Here is a 19322-nt window from a genome sequence, read left to right on the forward strand (position 1 = left end):
ACCCAGCAGCGCCTGTGCTCTGTTCTACCTTTTCTGTGAACGACGGTATCTGACCTCCAGGGGGCGCGCACTGTGAGCCAGACCCGGTGCTCAGCGGCTCACGTGCGCCACCTTGTGGCCTCCTCTCCGCACTGTCAGTCAACTGGAGTGGGGACACCTGCAGCCCTGCCTGCCCTGCACCACTCCCCTACCTTTGGGTAACAGCAGCCCATTTTCCTTGGGAGAACTACCTCCACTTCATGTGAAGTCCAGTGGATTGTCTGGGGCGAAACTACCCCCTCCAGACGTCAGGTGTGACCATGTGACCCCAGCCTGGGCCACTCAGTCAGTGACGGACTGAGAGGGGACAGGTGACCTGGGCTGGGCCAGTGGGTATCAGACTTGGGGTTTGTGCTGGAATTCACGGGAGAAAGAATCCCTCCTCCATGGGGACTGCCAAGTTGCCAAGAGCTGCTGGTGGCCTTTGCTGCCACCACCTGGGAAAGCCCATCTGAGGCGTGAGAGAACACAGAGGTGAGGGGTGGGAGATCACAGATTACATTTATTTTCATTTTTTTGTGATTAAATTTTTTTTCTAAGGGAATAAAAGAATACTCTAAGTGCAAAGTAGATCCTGGATTGGATCCTGGAAGAGAAAAGGGACAGTAGTGGAAAAACTGGGGAAGTCTGGATAAAGTATGGACTTTCAATTAATAGTAATGTACCAACGCTGATTTCTAGTTTTCCCACATGCACAGTGGTTCTGTAAGAGGTTAACACTGGGGGGAGCTGGGCGAAGTGTATTTGGGAACTCTCTGCACTATCTTTGCAACTCTTCTATAACCTATAATTATCTCAAAATGAAACTACTGAAGGGGAAAAACCCAATTCTGTGCACAGCTATTATTCTTATTACCTCCTCCTTTTGGATGGTGAAATTGAAGCCCAGAAAAGTGAAGTGATCTATTCAAGGTCACACAACTAGTCAGTGGCAGAGCTGGGATTCCACCCGAGTCTGTCGCACTGGAAACACTGCTTTTGCTTTTCATCCTCACGTTGCAGTGCCTCCACGATCACGATCGCGATCATCTCCACTGAGCAGCTGAGCATCTGTAAACCCCGTGCCCATGCAGCTCCCACAGTCCGCCTCCCCCCACTCAGGACCACCCAGGAGTTCCTGCAGCCATGGCTGCTGAAGCCAAGGCAGACGTGGAGAAGGAAGAGAAGAATGAAACTTGACTGATGGGGCCGCGACAGTTAGCGGTGTCAGTCCCAGCACTACCGTGGTCAGCAGAGCCGCCCATTGCCTGACAGCTCAGAGCTGGGAGAGCAGCCCGGACCATGATGGGCCCGCAGGGGCAGGCCTTTGGGAGCTCTCCTCCCTCCGCCCACTCAGCTCATCCCAACCCGGCCCACGTCCCCTAGGAGCCAGCCTCTTCCCCTGCCTGGACCTTGGATCTCAGCCCACCAGGCCCTCCTCTAGCACCTGGATGCTGGAGACCCCCTGACCCCTCCATCAGCCTAGACCCCAGGTCTGGGGCTCTGGACTCACGGAGCCTTTTCGAGGTTCCTGTGAGATGATGTTTGTAAAGTGCTCAGTCGGGTGACTGGCACAGGGTTAAGCGCTCAACAGTATCTTTTGAAATGATTACTCCTCACTCAGATCTGACAACAGCAATCCCAGCTACCATTTCTCAACCCCTTGGAACACTTTCTGCAGCCGGCCTCTGGGTGGCGCTCCCTCCGAGCTCCCCTCCCTGGCGGCTCCTCGTCTCCCTTGCTGGCTCTCCTCATCTTTCCGACCCCCACGCTGGAGAGGCCCAGGGCTTGGCCCGCTTCTCCATCCACCCTTGAACAACCATCTCTGCGCTGTCAACCCCCCAACATGTCCAGCCTGGACCTTAACCCTGGACCCCAGACTCTTCTTTTCTCCAGGCGCTCCTACCTGCCCGCTCTCCACCTAGAACTCAACATGCCCCAAACAAACCCCCGACTTTCTCCCCCAAAAGTCACTCCTTCCACCATCTTCCTCAACTTCAGCCTTCCTGCTACTCACGCCCAAGCCTGGAGTCATCCTGGTTGACATCTTCTCCTAATGTCCCATCCAAGAGCAAAGCCTGTTGACTCTACCTGGAAATATGTCCAGAAGCCAATCCCTCTCCCTCTGCCCTCTGGTCCAGCACCATCCTCTCTTGCCTGGATATTGCTGCGGCCTCCTCCCTGGTCTCCTTGCCTCCACTCCCCCCACTACAGTCTATTCTCAGCAATGCAGCCAGAATGACCCCTCTAAAGCAGAAGGCAGGCCATGTCACTCCTCTGCTCACAGCCTTTAAAGGGTTTCCATTTCAGAGGAAGAGCCAAAAGTGCTCCCCATGGCCTACAGGGTCCTGCATGGTCTGGCTCCTGCTACCTCCCTGCCGCATCACCCTCATCCCCACCTCAGGGCCTTTGCACTTGCTGCCCACCCCCTCCCCCATCCTACACAGCTACATGGCTCACTCTCTCACTTGCTTTGAGGTTCTGCTCAGATGTCACCCTCTTGGTGAGGCCTTCCTTGACCACTCAAAAAAGCAGGCCCTCCTCGCTCCTGCCGCCATCCCCTTTCCCTGCTTTATCTGTTCTCCACAGAACTTATGATCTGTAATACATTTTACATACTTACGTGTTTAGTAATTGTCTGTCTTCTCCCACCACGATGTCAGCTCCTTAAGGGCAGGGGTCTTTGCTCTGCTCACTGCTCTCTTCCCAGCTTCTAGAATGGTGCCTGGCACACAGTGGGCCCTCACTAAGTATTTCTTGAATATGTTTATTGAGCACTAGTTACCTGCCAAGCACAGTTACAGGATTTTACATGGATTGCTTCCTTTCATCCTCCCCACAACGCCTTGAGGAAGGTCCTGCCGTCTCTATTTTACGGAGGAGTAAAGCAAAGCACTAAGAAGGGACTGACTTGCCAAGTAGTGGTAAAGTCAGGATCCAAGTTCAGGCAGGCTGTCCACAGAGCCTGTGCCCCAAACCACTGGGATACCCAGCCTCTTGGCCCTACTCTCAAAAGACTCGAGATCTTGAAGGGTCTTCCACCTGCCTGAATTCTGGACGCTGCCAACAACTCAATTTCAACTCTTGCCCAGTTCTCCTGGCCCCGCCAAAGGCTGTTTGCCGGGCTTGCTGCCACTCAAGCCCCTAGGCCAGCATCCAGTTCTGCTGACAGAGGTCATTTCCATAGGGGATTATGGGGACAGTTTGGAGTCCCAAGTCACTGCCCATAAATATGCTATTAGACACTAATGGGGCCCCAACTGCTGATTAAACCCAGCCCCCAACCCTTCCCAGTCTCTGCCTGCAAGGACAGTTAATGGCTCTGGGAAAAAACTAAAAATAAGTCGTAAGTCAATGGGAGAGGAATTACCCAGAAATGTCAGCCTGTGTAACTGTCACTGCCGAGGTGGGGCCCAAAGAAGGAGGGGGCTCATGGTTGGGGCGAGGGCAGCAGCCAGGCCTGGAGATGCGGCAGCCTCAGCCCTGCTTTCTCTCACTCCAGTATCTAGTCCTTCACCAGCGTCACCGGCCCTGTCTTCCCTGGGTTTCCAGAATCTATCCACTTCTTCCTCACCTCCATGGCCACCACCTCCCCTTCCTGGAATACTCTATCCCCACATCTTCCCCCAAGTCCCCAAATCTAGATCTTTCTTATCATCCAGGGTTCAGCTCAGTCATCTCCTCCTCAGAGAGGCCACCCTGGCCAGAGTAGACCCCCAGGACCTATCTAGTCATGACCCTGTTTTATATCCTGCCTATCAGCATCTAAAATCACCCTATATCTCTTTCCCTGATGTCTGCCCCACCCCTGCCCCTGGCTGAAACAAAAGCAACACAGAGCAGGGTCTTTGAGGTCCATGGTAAGTACTCAGAGGAACTTTTAAATGAGTCTTCAAGATAACTGGTCTGCATACTTCAATAATCTCAAGGTCGCAAAAAACAACTAAAGGCACCAAAACTGTTCCATATCAAAGAAAACTAAAAAGGCAGAATGACTAAATGCAGTGTGTGATGCTGAGCTGGATGCTGGACCAAGATGAGCCGTAAAGAGTATTATTAAGACAACTGGCAAAATTGGAATGTGGACTGTATATTAGATAATGATCCTGTATCTGGGTTAACTGTCCTGAATTTGATCACTGTGCTGATCAAATGATGATGTAAGGGAATATTCTTGCTCCTGGGAGATGCACGCTGAAGTAATTAGGGGCAAAGAATCATGATGTCTGCAACTAATTTGCAAATGGTTCAATAAGATACGCACAGTAGGAGACAGAGAGAAAGCAAATGTGGTCAAATGTTTAAAACTGGGGAATCAAGGTGAAGTATATATGAGTTCATTAAACTATTCATACAGCTTCTCTGTAAGTTTGATGTTTTTCCAAATTAAAAACATATATATCGAATGAATGATCCTGTTCATGAGACTGTTTGACAGTTAAGAGAGTCAGGGAACTGGGGCAGACAGCTGGGTGTGTGCGCACCTACCCACAGCCATACTCACAGTGGCACACTCTCACACATGTACACCTACATGCACCAGGATGTGAGCACCCATGCAGGCACATGCATATGTGCTCGCAGGCATGTGCCTAAGTGTGCCTGATGGCACACACGCACATGAGTGCACACACGACACACAAGCACTCATATGCACAGCCTCACGTCCACACCTGCACACACCCACCTGTGTGGCCCAGAGCTGCAGCACCAGAGCCCGCGCCTGCATCTCCTCCGACACGCCCATCTCCTCCAGGTGCAGCAGGTAACTCTCCAGCCATTTGCTCCGGTGGGCCCGAGTGGCCAGCCTGGCTGGGGACAACAGCTTCCACAGGCGACCTTTGACCCTGCACACCTGGTCCTTATCCCCTGCAGGGACGGAGCACAGAGGATGAGGGTTACAGATCCACCTCCAGCCCAGGGTCACCCAGCCCTGACCTCCCATTAGGCCAAGGGTCTTCCAGGTGTCACCCCAGGGGATGGGGAGTTCCTGTGGGAAAGAGGCAACAGGGACCCAGCCCTTAAATGCTGGCCTGGCCCAGAGGAGGTACTCAATCAACATTTGCTAAATGAATGGACTTCTCAGCACAGCAGGGGGAGGGGCAGGAAACGGGGAGCCACATTCTCCCTTCCTGGGGTCTGATCCCAGAGGAACACCAGCCCATGTGGGTGGGGAGACCCTGAGAGCACACTCAGCACAGCGTTACTCAGGGGTAACAACCAAACTGACCACCAAGAGGGGACAGGTTGGTCTGGGGTCTCAAACTCAACTAACTGCAGGAAAGGCAGGTAAAGTGAATGAGGGAGGAGGGACAGGAAGGGGCCCAACGGGAGGGTCGGGTGGCTCCACTCAGCTCCACCGACCAGCCCAGCCCAGCCAGGGAGCCTGGGTTTCTAGAAGAAACTGAAATCCAGATGTTCAGGGGGAATCTTCTCATGTGTTTTAAAGTTAGCATCTCAGTAAGAAATTTTTAATCACCGCACAGGCCACAAAAGCATCTCAAGTTAAACTGGCTCACGGATCACCAGTTCAAAAACACCATTAAATAAACGATGGCGTGTTTACATTCTGGAAAACCATGAAGCAGTGAAAACCAATGAGGAAGCTCTTTACGTCCAGCCCTCACCGGGCCCACACAGGCAGACCATTGAAGGAATAAAGTCAGATGCTTATTTATTTATTGTATTAACGCTACAAGATGATGCTGTATTGACATATATATATGTGCAAATATAAGACTTGGTTGTTCCAAAATCACTCCTTGGAAAAGGGGGAGTCACTTGGATTGCTACAAAATTCCAGAGTACTAGAAACTCTCTCATTGACTTTTCTGAGCCACAAAGCAGTGTTTCAGGAAGGTCCATCCACCCAGTGGCTCTAAACCAGGCTGCACGTTACAGGATGTAAAACGTAGGCGACACTTATTCAAGTGCATTAGTTATGTTTTCAAATACTATGCTCCCTATGCTTTTCTTCAACCTCTAGACACTTTCAGGTGACATACTTCTCAATTTAAACCAGTGAGGCCAATTGTTATCTGAAATACATGATTTTCCTCTTTCCCAAATTTTCAGGTATTGGAGCATCACCAGGCAGGTTTAAATCTCTGGCTGCTCAGGTCCCCACCCCACCCCCACCAATCTCATCAGAATATCTGGGGGTGCGGCCCAGGCACACGGAGATTTTAAACAGGTGGGTGCAGGGTGCAGGGTGCAGGAGGTGCTGAAGCCACCTCAGTTGATGCTGGTTCTAGATGCTTACTTACAGGACCGATCTGATGAGATTGATAACAAAAGGAGGTAAAGGGCTTCCCTGGTGGCACAGTGGTTAAGAATCTGCCTGCCAATGCAAGGGACACGGGTTCGAGTGCTGGTCTGGGAAGATCCCACATGCCGCGGAGCAACTAAGCCCGTGAGCCATGGCCGCTGAGCCTGCGCTCTAGAGCCCGTGAGCCACAACTACTGAGCCCACGTGCCTAGAGCCTGTGCTCCGCAACAAGGGGAGCCACTGCAATGAGAAGACCGCGCACCGCAACAAAGAGTAGGCCCTGCTCACCGCAACTAGAGAAAGCCCACGCGCAGCAACGAAGACCCAATGCAGCCAAAAACAAATTAATTAATTAATTAATTTAAAAAAGAGAGAAAAGAATCAAAATAAAATTAAATTAAAATTTTTGAAAAAGGAGGGGAAATTTAAGGCAGATTTAGAAATGACTGGCATTTTTTAAGGTCTGACAGCACAAGTGCAGGTCTTGAATGTCACTGTAAATATGGCTTTTAAGGATGACTTTCAAAAGCAATGCAGTATGCAAAGACAACGGACAGAATGGGAGAAAATATTTGCACATCATACAGATACTTGTATACACCCATGTTCATAGCAGCATTATTCACAATAGTCCAAAGGTCGAAATAACCCGTGTCCATCAACAGATGAATAGGTAGACAAGAGGTGGCATATCCATACAATGGAATATTATCCGGCCTTAAAAAGGACATTCTGATGCACGGCTACAGCAGGGATGAATCCTGAGAACGTTCTACTAAGTGAAATAAGGCAGACACAAAAAGAGAAATATTGCATGATTCCACTTATACGAGGTACTCAGAACAGGCAGATTCATAGAGACAGAGAGTAGGATACAGGTTAATAGGGGTGGAGGGAGGGAGAGATGGGGCATTATTATTTCATGGATACAGATCTTCTGGTATGATGAAAAACTTCTGGAAATACATAATGGTATGGCTACACAACATTGTGAAGTTTATTTATTGAATTTTATACTTAAAATGGTTTAAATGGTAAATTTTATGCTATATATATTTTACCACCACTAAGAAAACAGGAAGATATGTGAATGTCATTTGGCAAATGAGCCAAAGATGGTGGTGTATAATAAAAAATTGGATTGGCAAAAACACAAGTAAAAAAAAATATAGCAGTAATTTGATCAAATCTGCTTAACATTTGGAGAGCTCTTAGAACAGTGCAGGATACACGAAATCTTACACAAGAGTTAGCTATTGCTACTCTACCTTGTTAGAAAAAGGCAAAGCGTCTACATCAGTGTGTTTACTATGCACTTGTGAGCAAAAGAGAAAAACAAGAATATAGCACATTTGCTTGTATTTGCGTAAAGGAACTCTGGAAGGATCCACGAGAAACTAATATAAGCAGCCAATTGTGGAGAGTGGGAATTGGGTGGAAGGAGGGATGACAAGAAGGGAGGGGAGACTTTTCACTGTTACTATTTTATATTTTCAATGTTTGAACCACGTGAAACATATTCAAAATCTGGCACCACCCCCATGCCTGTAAAACATTTCCAGCGAAAGATCACAGATTCATAGACTTACAGATTCAAAAAGCTCATTCTGTATTTCAAACAGATGATCGGGAGTGAAGAAGAGGGGTTCTGAAAAACTGAGTTTGGTGACTCCACCTGGGATCCCGCTGATGGGGAAGACGCAGGTGTCAAAGGTGGAGTCTGAATAAGCCAACTCCTGAAATGTGAGCATGGGAAGAAAGCAACATTTCTAAACGGTTAGTTTATATAACACGTGAGCTTAACGAGGGATGCTCAACAAAATCAATAAGGAGACATCGAGGCTTCCCTGGTGGCGCAGTGGTTGGGAGTCCGCCTGCCGACGCAGGGGACACGGGTTCGTGCCCTGGTCCGGAAAGATCCCACATGCCGCGGAGCAGCTGGGCCCGTGAGCCATGGCCGCTGAGCCTGCGCGTCCGGAGCCTGTGCTCCGCAACGGGAGAGGCCACGACAGTGAGAGGCCCGCGTACTGAAATAAATAAATAAATAAATAAATAAGGAGACGTTATTTCATTTCCGGTCCTAATTATTTCCATGTTTAGGTTGACCAAAAAAACAAAGCAAGACAAAACAAAAAAACTTTCCCACTGGGAAAACCAGGGTTTGCTGTGTATTTAGATCAGAGTATAATTGGGGCTCGTACCGTATTTTACCACGTGGAGAAGGGTCTAGAACTGCTCTGTCCAGGAAGGAAGCCACAAGCCACATGTGCTTACTGAGTACGTGATATGTGGCCGCCTGGAACTGAGACATGCTATGAGTAAAAAGTACACCCCAGATTTCAAGTCTTGCCTGAGAAACAAAATGTAAAATATCGCAAGAATTTTTATACTAATTACATGCTGAAATGCTAATATCTTAGATATACTGGGTTAAAGAAAAAACATAATATTTTTTATATTTTAAAAAATTGATTTATATTTTATAAAATTGATTTCACCTCTTCCTTTTTTTTTTAATGCGTCTACTAGAAAATTTAAAATTACATATATGACTGGCATTCTATTTCTACAGGATAGCACTGTTCTAGCAGGATAACACCAAACTGATAACAATGGTTACCTTGGTGATAGATGTAGAGGGAGTGTGGTCAAAAGAGAATTTGCCTCTTCTGTAATATTTGATTGTTTTTTCCACAAGAGGCCGGGGAGCCAAGTTAACAGCCCAAACTCTGGAGCAGAGTGCCTGACCTTGAACAAGGCACCTCACCTCTGAACACCTCAGTTTTCTTACCTATAAATTGAGGTAAGAGTACTCATCACATAGGGTTATACAGGGATTGAATGCATTAACATATAAAGTCCAAAGAGGGATGCCTAGCACAGGCCTAATAAACATTAGCTATATTATTAAACAAAGCTTAATGAATGTTAGTAAATTATTAGTCCAAGGAGAATATATTCATGTAGTATTTCTATAAGTAAGAAATAATAATAAATTGTGAGGTAACGAACACCCAGTTTGCAGCCATAGAGACCCAGGTTGAAATCCCAGCTCAGCCCCTTCCTAGAAGGATGATCTTGGGCAAATCACTTTGTATCTCTGAGTCTCAGTTCCCCATCTGTAAAATGGAGGCAACCTGGCTCACAGGATCATTAGGAGGACTCAAAAAGATCACACACAGAACACACTCTGTACCGGCAGGGGTTTGGTAAGTTGTACTTGCTACATTCCTGCCATTTTTTTTTTTTTTGCAGTACGAAGGCCTCTCACTGTTGTGGCCTCTCCCACTGTGGAGCACAGGCTCCGGATGCGCAGGCTCAGCGGCCATGGCTCACGGGCCCAGCCGCTCTGCAGCATGTGGGATCTTCCCGGACCGGGGCACGAACCCGTGTCCCCTGCATCAGCAGGCAGACTCTCAACCACCGTGCCACCAGGGAAGCCCATCCTGCCATTTTTATAAGGTATTATTCATCAGCCCCAGTGTAATGACTCAACGCTGTGAATCAGAACTGGCCGGCTCATGTGACAGGTAACTTGGTCAGAGGCAGGAGAAACAGGTTTGATGTCAGACCTCCCATGCTGTGTGGGCTTGGCTGAGGCCCTGTCCATCTCTGGGCCTCAGTCTCTCCATTTGTAAAGCAAGAGGACTAGGCATGGAAACACCTCTGACCACTGGAGACCTGAGGGTACGTTCAGAGAGGCCCCCAGTGGAGACATGTTTTTTTTTTAAAGCCTTGTGTTTTACCTTTAAAATGCATTTGATTTTTGCATTAGACCCTGTGATTCTTTAATATAAGAATGCTTTTTTTCCCCCAAACAATATTTAAATAATAATAATCCAGTGAAATGATTATCCCAGAAAGAAGCAGTATGCTTAGCTTGGGGCTCTAACTCCCTACTGCCCCCCAACTCCCTCCTGTATGAGAAGCACCAGACTCAGTGGTCTAAGGGTCTCCAAAGGGTCAATTTTCTTTTAAAATGTTTACATTTCTAAAAGCAGAGGAGGAATAATGCATGTAAATGGTAAACAACAACAATAATAAAAGAAAAAGAAAGAAAGAAACTCTAAGAGTTCAAATGGGTGTGAGATTCTCTCCATCCCATCTCAGCTTTCCCAGAGGCAAAAATCTATAAATGTTCCCACATTTAAACACAAACACACACACACCCCCATACCCTCTGTTCTGCACCTTTTTCCTAACAGTAGATTTCAGCCTATAGCAGTATATCCCATTACTTTCTACAGTTGCATAGCTTTCCTTTGTGTGAAAGCATAATTTATTTCATCAGCTACTACGGGGGACATCTAGGTTGTTTTTAGGGTTTGCTAAAACAAGTGACATGCTAATGAATATCTGTGGATCCGTAGACACATGCAAGCATTTCTGTGGGGTAATTCCAAGAAGTGGAAGTACAGGATCAAAGCAATGTGTACTTTATATATTGATAGTTTCTACCAAATCACTCTTCGAAAGAAGCTGCATAGCCTCACATGCCCACAACCAGGTCTGAGGGCCGTTCTGCACCTCAGCCTCCAGTCCCTAGCTGAGAAACCTTCCCCAACATCGCCACCTGCTGCCCATACTGGGAAGTGCAGCCTTCCCATACCCAGCCCAGAGCTGCTCCCAGAAAAACAAGGAGAGTTCCCCTCTGCATCTGCACAGACTCCCCTGCAGCATCTGTATGGAGGAAACGGCAGCAGAGAAACTACTCTTTCCTGGAGAAGCAATCCATGCCGGCACGTGTCAGTGCTTTATGCACTAGCTTTTGAAAGCAGACAGACCAAGTTTCCATTTTGCTGGCTCTGCCACCTACCAGCTGTGTGTCTATGACAAGTGACTTCGCCTCTCTGAGCCTCAGTTTCTTTACCTGCAAAATGAATTTAATAATACCAACTTTCCAGCACTGATGGCAGGATTCGATAAGATAAGGAGTTGTCTCTAAAAAGACATTAAGAGTCATGAACAGGCAACTCACAAAGAGGAAAAGCAAATGGCTGGTAACACTAAAAGATGTCTCATACAGTAGTCAGGGAAATGCCCATAAAGCCAGATGCCCTTTTTTGCCCATCAGATTGGCAAGGATTTAAACACCGATAATTGCACGTTGACAAGGTGGTGGGGAAATGCAAATTAAAACTACAAGTTACCCACCTCTGTCCATTAGATTGGCAAACAAATGGAAAGACTGAAAAAATCTGGTGGGGAATGAGCAGACTCCTTTCCTTTGGGTAGGCGTATGAATTGCTCCATGGTTTTGGAAATGATGTGGCAACAGCTAATAAAAATTTTAGGGCTTCCCTGGTGGCACAGTGGTTGAGAGTCTGCCTGCCGATGCAGGGGACACGGGTTCGTGCCCCGGTCCGGGAGGATCCCACATGCCACGGAGTGGCTGGGCCCATGAGCCATGGCCGCTGAGCCTGCGCGTCCGGAGCCTGTGCTCCGCAACGGGAGAGGCCACAACAGTGAGAGGCCCGCGTACCGCAAAAAAAAATAAATAAATAAAATAAATTTTAATGTGCATGCCCTTTGACCCAGCAAACCCACTTCCAGGAAACTGTTAGAGAGAAATAAAATCACCAGATGGTAGAAGAGATACAAGTACAAGGAAATACTATAACAGTAACACACATGAAAAAGGAAACAATTATAAATATCCATTGGAGGGGGATGGCTGCCTAAATAGTGACCTCTACTTTGCTATATTCATTTTTGCTTGAGTTAGTTTTATCATAGATTTTCTGGGGTTTTCTGGGTATAGCATCAGATTATCTGCAAATAGGGATACTTTTATTTCTTCTTTACTCATTCTTATATTGGTAATTGATTTCTCTTATCTAAGTGCATTGGTTAATGCCTCTAGATGTTTGTATTGACAAGGGAGACTGTATATCGTTAGGTTAAAAAAATAAGTTGCAGTTAATAGATATAATCCCTTTCTATAAATACACAGTGACACTTTAGATACATATATTTGTCTCCATTTTCAAAATAGAGTATCCCTACAGAACACTGTGAAGGGATACATCAGCATGTTAACGTTGGTTTCCATAGGAAGCTAAGCTTGGAAAACTGAGTATTATTACTTTTTACTGTCTACATCTACCACAAGAATATGTTTCTTTTTTTTTTTTTTTTTTTGCAGTACGCGGGCCTCTCACTGTTGTGGCCTCTCCCGTTGTGGAGCACAGGCTCCGGACGCGCAGGCTCAGCGGCCATGGCTCACAGGCCCAGCCGCTCCGTGGCATGTGGGATCTTCCCGGACCGGGGCATGAACCTGTGTCCCCTGCATCGGCAGGTGGACTCTTAACCACCAGGGAAGCCCTCTTTTTTAATTTAAACAATCTAATGTGTTAAAGTTTCATTCTTAAAAATATATAAATAAATGAAATGGGGTCATGAGCTGTTGTGAGCACTGAATGAGACAATGTTTAACCTGGTATCTGGCACCAAAGAAAATGCTCAACAAGTAGTATTTTTTCTTTATTACCTCAGCCAATCCTAACAGCCACCTTCTAGGAAGATCCTACTGTTCTTCCCATTTTACAGATGGGATCACTGAGGCACACAGAGATTACATAAGAGCCAGTAAACCACCTCAAGCCACCTGAGCCCAGAGTCTGTCTCGACCACTGCCTTCAACTGCTCCTCCGGAGAAAAGACCTAGGGCAAAAAGAAGTTAAGTAGGGACTTCCCTACTCTTAATTTCCCTATTCTTAACAACTGTGGCACAGTAGTTAAGAATCCGCCTGCCAATGCATGGGACACGGGTTCAAGCCCTGGTCCGGGAAGATCTCACATGCCACGGAGCAACTAAGCCCATGTGCCACAACTACTGAGCCTGCGCTCTGCAGCCCACAAGCCACAACTACTAAGCCCACGTGCCACAATTACTGAAGCCCGTACACCTAGAGCCTGTGCTCTGCAACAAGAGAAGCCACCGCAGTGAGAAGCCCGTGCACCCCAGCGAAGAGTAGCCCCCACTTGCTGCAACTAGAGAAAGCCTGTGCGCAGTAACAAAGACCCAATGCAGCCAAAAAATTTTAAATTAATTAATTAAAAAAAGAAAAGAAGTTAAGTAACTTGCCCCAAATCACCAGCAAGGAAGCAGCACAGTAGGGATCTGAATTCAGGTCTTGTTGCAAGTACCTGAGACCAGGACACACAGTTATTTCTCAACCTTCCTACAGCACCTGTCATACATGCAGTGTCCCAGCCTCACTGGAGATTCAGATTCAAATGGACCATGATGGGGCTGGGTGACTTGTCTTATTAACAAGGACCCCAGAGGATTCTTCTCACTGGGGAAGTCTGAGACACAGTGGCCAGGGAAGAATGCAGTCCAGTGGTTCCTATGGCCCTGGCACTCTGAATCCAGCAGGAAGCTCTTTACCAATATTGAGTCCACAGAAATGAATGACGTGGGTTTTTACAAAGCGATGTGGAAAGTTCTAGATGTGGAGTTCAGTGAAAATGCTAAGTAGCAGAACAATGCCTCTCCAGTGTGCTAGGTCGATGTTATAAAAGCACAGGGCTGACAACTAAGAGAAATGAAGGCATGTGTGCTCAGAAAGACATGCTCAAGAATGTTCGTAACAAGCTAACCCAACCAGAAACCAGAACCCACCAAGATGTCCATCAACCAGGAATGGATGACAAATTGTGGTTATTACACTAATGAAATACTTCACAGCAATGAAAAAGAACAAACTATAGATACATTCAACCTGCATGAATCTTACACACATGAAGCTGAGTGAAAGAAATCAGACATGAAAGGGCACATGTTGTATGATTCGTTTTAAAGGAAGTGTAAGAACAGGTAAAAGTAAGCTGAGGTGAAAGAAATCCATACAGTGGCTAGCTCTGGGGGTGGATACTGACTGGGAAAGGGCATAAAAAGTTTAGATTTACCTCTAAGCTGTGCGTTTAGGACCTGTGTGCTTTCCTGTGCATAAATTATACCTCAGTAAAAAAGAGAAATTAAAAACCTTAAAAATAGAAAAAAAAAGACACACAACTCTGTGTGTGTGTGTGTGTGTGTGTGTGTGTGTGTATTTAGAGAGAATTCTGCAGGATGTACTCCAAGCTAGTAATAATGGTCACCTCTGTGGATGGGAGCGGGAGTGGTGGGCTGGGATGGGGAGAAGTTGGAGAATTCTTTTATTGTTCCCTTTAAGTTATTCTATATGGCTTGAATTTCTTATAATCAGCATAAACTACTTGTAAAAAATTCTAGAGCAAATTAAATCATAAAACTAGAAAAGGAGCATACACAAACACACACACACACACACACTCAAGGTCCCCAGGCCCCACTCTAGATGTGCTGTATCAGAATTTCTACCAGGAACCCCAGCTCTAGTCCAAGCCCTGCCTCTCCACCACTCTGCTCTTGCATACCCCAGTGACGGGGATCTCACTACCTTTAAGGGCATTAGAACGTCTTTCCTCCTATGTTATCTATGATCCTCCCTCTCTGGGTCCCTCCATTAGCCCCACCACCCACCAGGGCCCCCATGGCGCTTACCCACTGACAGGGAGCCACGTGCCAGTTTGGGGAGCAGCAGGTCAAGCTGGCGGAAGGTGTGGAAGACGTCGGCTGAGTGGACGCGGTCCTGGGCCTGGCTCTCCTGGGTGTGTGGCGGTGCCTCGACACCGTACAGAGTCAGGTAGCCGGCTCTGGGGGCGGCAAACAGCTGGTCAGGGGGTTGTCTTTGGATACTCCCGGCCGAACCCTCCCAGGGCTGCCTACACGTTTTCTTCATTTGTACACCTGAGGAGCACCTGATTTTCCTACCATGTGTCAGGGACCTCTCTGGGCCACAGCGTCAGCAGAGAAGAAAACAGACAAAACCCTCACACACCCATGGAGCCAACACTCTAATGAGGGAGACAGACATACAGAGAAACGAGTGGATGAATCATAGGTCAGCTGGGGCTCAGAGGGAGGGACAAAGAGGGAGGGGGTGGGGAGGGGCTCTCGGTGAAGGATGAGAAGGAGCCAGCGTGGGAGGAGCAGAGGGAGGGGCCTGAGGCGCAGGGAAGAGCCAACCTCCTGCGGCAGGAAGGAGGCAGAGTGTGGAGGCGCTACCCGGAGGCTGGCGAGCAGAGCAGAGTGAGGGGTGGCCAGTGGGGCAAGATGGGGGCACCGATCAGGAAAGGAGGCTCCTGCCCCTGGAGATGGAGTCAGGGTGGGCTCCCTGGAGGAGGCAGGTCTGAGCTGAGACCTGCAGGATAAGCAGGGGAAAGGGGTTCGGGCAGAGGGCATGGTCCCCGCAAAGGCCCAGAGCCAAGGGAGCAACCACAGCCAGGTCAGGGCGCTGCCAGGTACTGCCGGCCCAGGTGCTGGACTGGAGAGTGAGGGGCCGGCGCGGAGCACCCTGGGAGTCTGCGTGCGCGCGCACACACACACACACACACACACACACACACACACACACACACACACACACACACACACACACACACACACACACACACACACACACACACACACACACACACACACACACACACACCGCCCGCAGGAATGCTCTCAGAGGAAATGTTTTCACCACCATACACTTTTTTTTTTTTTTTTTTTGCGGTACGCGGGCCTCTCACTGCTGTGGCCTCTCCCGTTGCGGAGCACAGGCTCTGGACGCGCAGGCTCAGCGGCCATGGCTCACGGGCGCAGCCGCTCTGCGGCATGTGGGATCTTCCCGGACTGGGGCACGAACCGGCGTCCCCTGCATCGGCAGGCAGACTCTCAACCACTGCGCCACCAGGGAAGCCCCACCAGCCACTTTTTAATGCTCCAGGAGTCCAGCCCCACTGGCCTCAGTCCTGGGAGGAAAACCACAGGTTTTCACTTTTTCCACGTGGTGAGAGGGGCCAGGACTTCTGAGAGAGACACCGTGAAGCCCTGATGCAGCCCCCTCAGGCCCTCCTGGGTCTCCCAGGACAGGGATTTTCCGGAGAAGGAGAGGAAAGAAGCAGGAATGAGGGAGGATGGGGCTGAGAAAGGCCTGTCTGGTCCCCACTTTGTCCCTCATTCACACAGTGTAGACACGTAGTAGGTCTTCAATAAATGTTCTATCAATGGATGAATGGAAGGATGGGAGGGAGGATGGGTGGATGGATGCATGGATAGTGAGAACTTAATCCTGAGGACACTGATCTTGGAAGAAAATATGGGGTCACCATGATTCTGAGCTCAGTTATCCAAGCTACTGTCCCACCTTTTCCCTGCATCCCACTCACCTTCCCCTCATCCAGTTTTGGCCTCCATGCCCCCCAGAGATGGCGAGTTCAAGACCTGCCCATCCCACTGGACTAAAAGGAGGAATCCTTCCTTCAGAACAGCTGAAACGAGCTACCTATAGAGTCTAACCCGTCGGCCCTACTGATGCCTCTGCATCAGCCCGGAAGGAATTCCCTCCTCCTTTTCCTCCCTGGATCCCTCTTCTTCAGAAGAATGTCCTCAGTCTCCTTATGGCAGAAGTTGTAAAGGCACAGCCCACAATCTGGATTCAGTCCAGAAACGTGTTTTGTTTGGTTAATAGAGTTTTCCTAAAAACAACCGAATGCACATTTAAACATTTGGGGAAATTCATACAAACTCTGCATTTCCCCCTCCATCTCATTTTGAAAAAGGAGAAAGCCTGACCACTGGCAGCCTACAGTCCCGCCTGGCAGCCCTGGGCAGAAGTGGAGTCACGGCCACCCCTCTTAGACGGAAACAAGCTGGCAGGGTCAGACGGTCCTCCCCAGGCCCTGCGGTCTCTGTGACACTGCAGTTAAACATCTGTCACCATTTGTCATCCTACTTGCACTGGTTTTTTTCTTAAAGCAGAAAACTAGTTCCTTAGATAAAATAGCTACCAAAAATAGGCGATGAAAAATAACCCCTCCCCAAAAGACAAGAAAACCAGGAAGACCACGAGGTTTCACGTTGTGGACACGAAGGCCCTTCCTGTGGCGCCTCCACATCAAAATAACACCTGGCACAGCTGAAGACAGGCAATAAATAATTACACGGCCTATAAATACACACATGGCCTACAGGTGGCGCTAGGAGCCATAAAGAAAAAGCTGGAATGGGCCGGGTAATGAGGGGGCCATCATATTAAATGGGGTGGCAGGAAAGACCTCCCTGAGCAGGTGACCCTTGAGATGAGACTTGAATGAAGTGAGGCGGGAGCCATGCCGACATATAGGGAAGAGCATTCTTGGGCAAGGGAACAGAAACTGCAAGGGCCGTGAGTTGGGAGCATGCCTGGCCTGTTCCAGGGGCAGCAAGGAGGCTGATGAGATAACACCAGTGGAATCAGAGTTAGAACTCTGGACGTGACTGAGTGAGGCAGGGGCCCACACAGGACAGGTTGGAATCTCACGGTCTCGGGCTACGTGAACACACACCTCTGTACCCATGTGACTGTCATCCAACTTGCCCACTGCCTTTCTATTTCAGGGGCTGCAGATGGCAATGAAAAGGCCCAAGGAGGCAGGAGCTGCAGCCCAGGGCTCAGGCCCTGAAGACACAGGGATCCATTTACGTCTGCCCTCCTGCACTGTGCCTGCTGTTACCATGAACCTAAACGGACCCAGCTGCCACCGCGTGGCCCCCACCTCCCCCAGTGCCTCAGCTTCTTCTCTGACTTCTTTGCCCGCACAAGGATATGGGATGGCAGGAGCTAGGAGACCTGGGAGTGCCCTGCTGTGAACTTGCTGGGTGGTTTTAGCGGCCCCTCTCTGGACCTCAGTCTCCACACCATATGACAGGGTAGACCAGACCTGCATCACCCAGACCAATCACAGCCCTTGATGGTATCTGCACCACTCCAGGGTGAAATGAGAAAAAGGCGACACACCAAGGGTCGTGCTTGAGAGTGTAGGCTCTGCAGCCAGCCCTGCCAGGACCCCAACCATGGGACTCTGGGCAAATGACTTAGAATCTCCAGGCCTTAGTTATCTCATCTGTCAAATGGGGTTTGTAAAGTACCCGCTTCACAGAGTTGTTGTGAGGATTAAATTAGTGCACACTGAGCCTACAAGAACACACACACGTCATAAATATTCCTGTGTGCCCATATGTGTCAGCAAATGCCTGTCCTTTATCCTCAAACTGTGTTGCTGTAATTTTTTTGGAGCGGTTGAAATGTCTCGCTTGTATGAGATGCTGGTCATTAGGGATGCCACCAAAAACTACTGGCTCTCCTTCCCTCACTGCCTGTGGCCATGCTCCTCCATCCCTGCCACCACGCAGTCAAATCCACCAGCAGGTTCCACCGACCCCATCCCCCAAAGCTACCCGAATTCTTGCCATCGCCTGGTCCAGGCCACCATTCTGTCTCACCTGGGCAACTAAAACAGCCTCCTAACAGGTCCCCCTGCCTCCCTTTCATTGCCACCCACCCGAACTATGGTCTAGTCTCTGTCTGGCAGCCAAAGAGAGCTTTTAAAACTCTAAGTCCGGGCTTCCCTGGTGGCGCAGTGGTTGAGAATCTCCCTGCCAATGCAGGGGACACGGGTTCGAGCCCTGGTCTGGGAAGATCCCACATGCCGCGGAGCAACTAGGCCCGTGGGCCACAACTAATGAGCCTGCGCGTCTGGAGCCTGTGCTCCGCAACAAGAGAGGCCGCGATAGTGAGAGGCCCACGCACTGCGATGAAGAGTGGCCCCCGCTTGCCGCAACTAGAGAAAGCCCTCGCACAGAAATGAAGACCCAACACAGCCATAAATAAATAAATAAATAAAAATAAAGGAATTCCCTTAAAAAAAAAAAAAACCAACTCTAAGTCCAATGGTGTCATACCCCTGCTTAAACCCCCAATGTCACTCATCTCACTTAGAATAAATTCCAAAGCCTTCCATGGCCTCGAGGCTCTGTGAGACCCGGTTTCTGCCAGTTTCTCTGACCTCATCCCCCCGCCCAACCTCCTTGCCACACTGGGCCTCTCACCAAGCATCTGGGTGACCAGCAAGGCCCCTCTTCTGGCCTGTGTCTCCTTTACAGCTCACAGGCTGAGTCAGGTGACCACTCAAGAGTCCC

At 48.8% G+C, this 19322-nt stretch overlaps 1 protein-coding gene across 2 annotated transcripts in view; it reads right to left on the reverse strand.

Moving 5' to 3' along the window:
- PTGIS (prostaglandin I2 synthase) overlaps positions 1 to 19322 on the reverse strand; it is a 44337-nt gene that overhangs the window by 11231 nt on the left and 13784 nt on the right. For both annotated transcript variants that reach the window (XM_082671147.1, XM_082671146.1), the window contains exons 5-6: positions 14817 to 14968; positions 4706 to 4887 (exon numbers count right to left, since the gene is read on the reverse strand). In XM_082671147.1, coding sequence (XP_082527273.1) covers positions 4706 to 4887; positions 14817 to 14968 — 334 coding nt within the window. The remainder of the gene's footprint in view (positions 1 to 4705; positions 4888 to 14816; positions 14969 to 19322) is intronic.

The sequence above is a fragment of the Grampus griseus genome (genome assembly GCF_964374135.1).
Source record: "Grampus griseus genome assembly, chromosome: 14".
Lineage (NCBI taxonomy): Eukaryota > Metazoa > Chordata > Mammalia > Artiodactyla > Delphinidae > Grampus > Grampus griseus.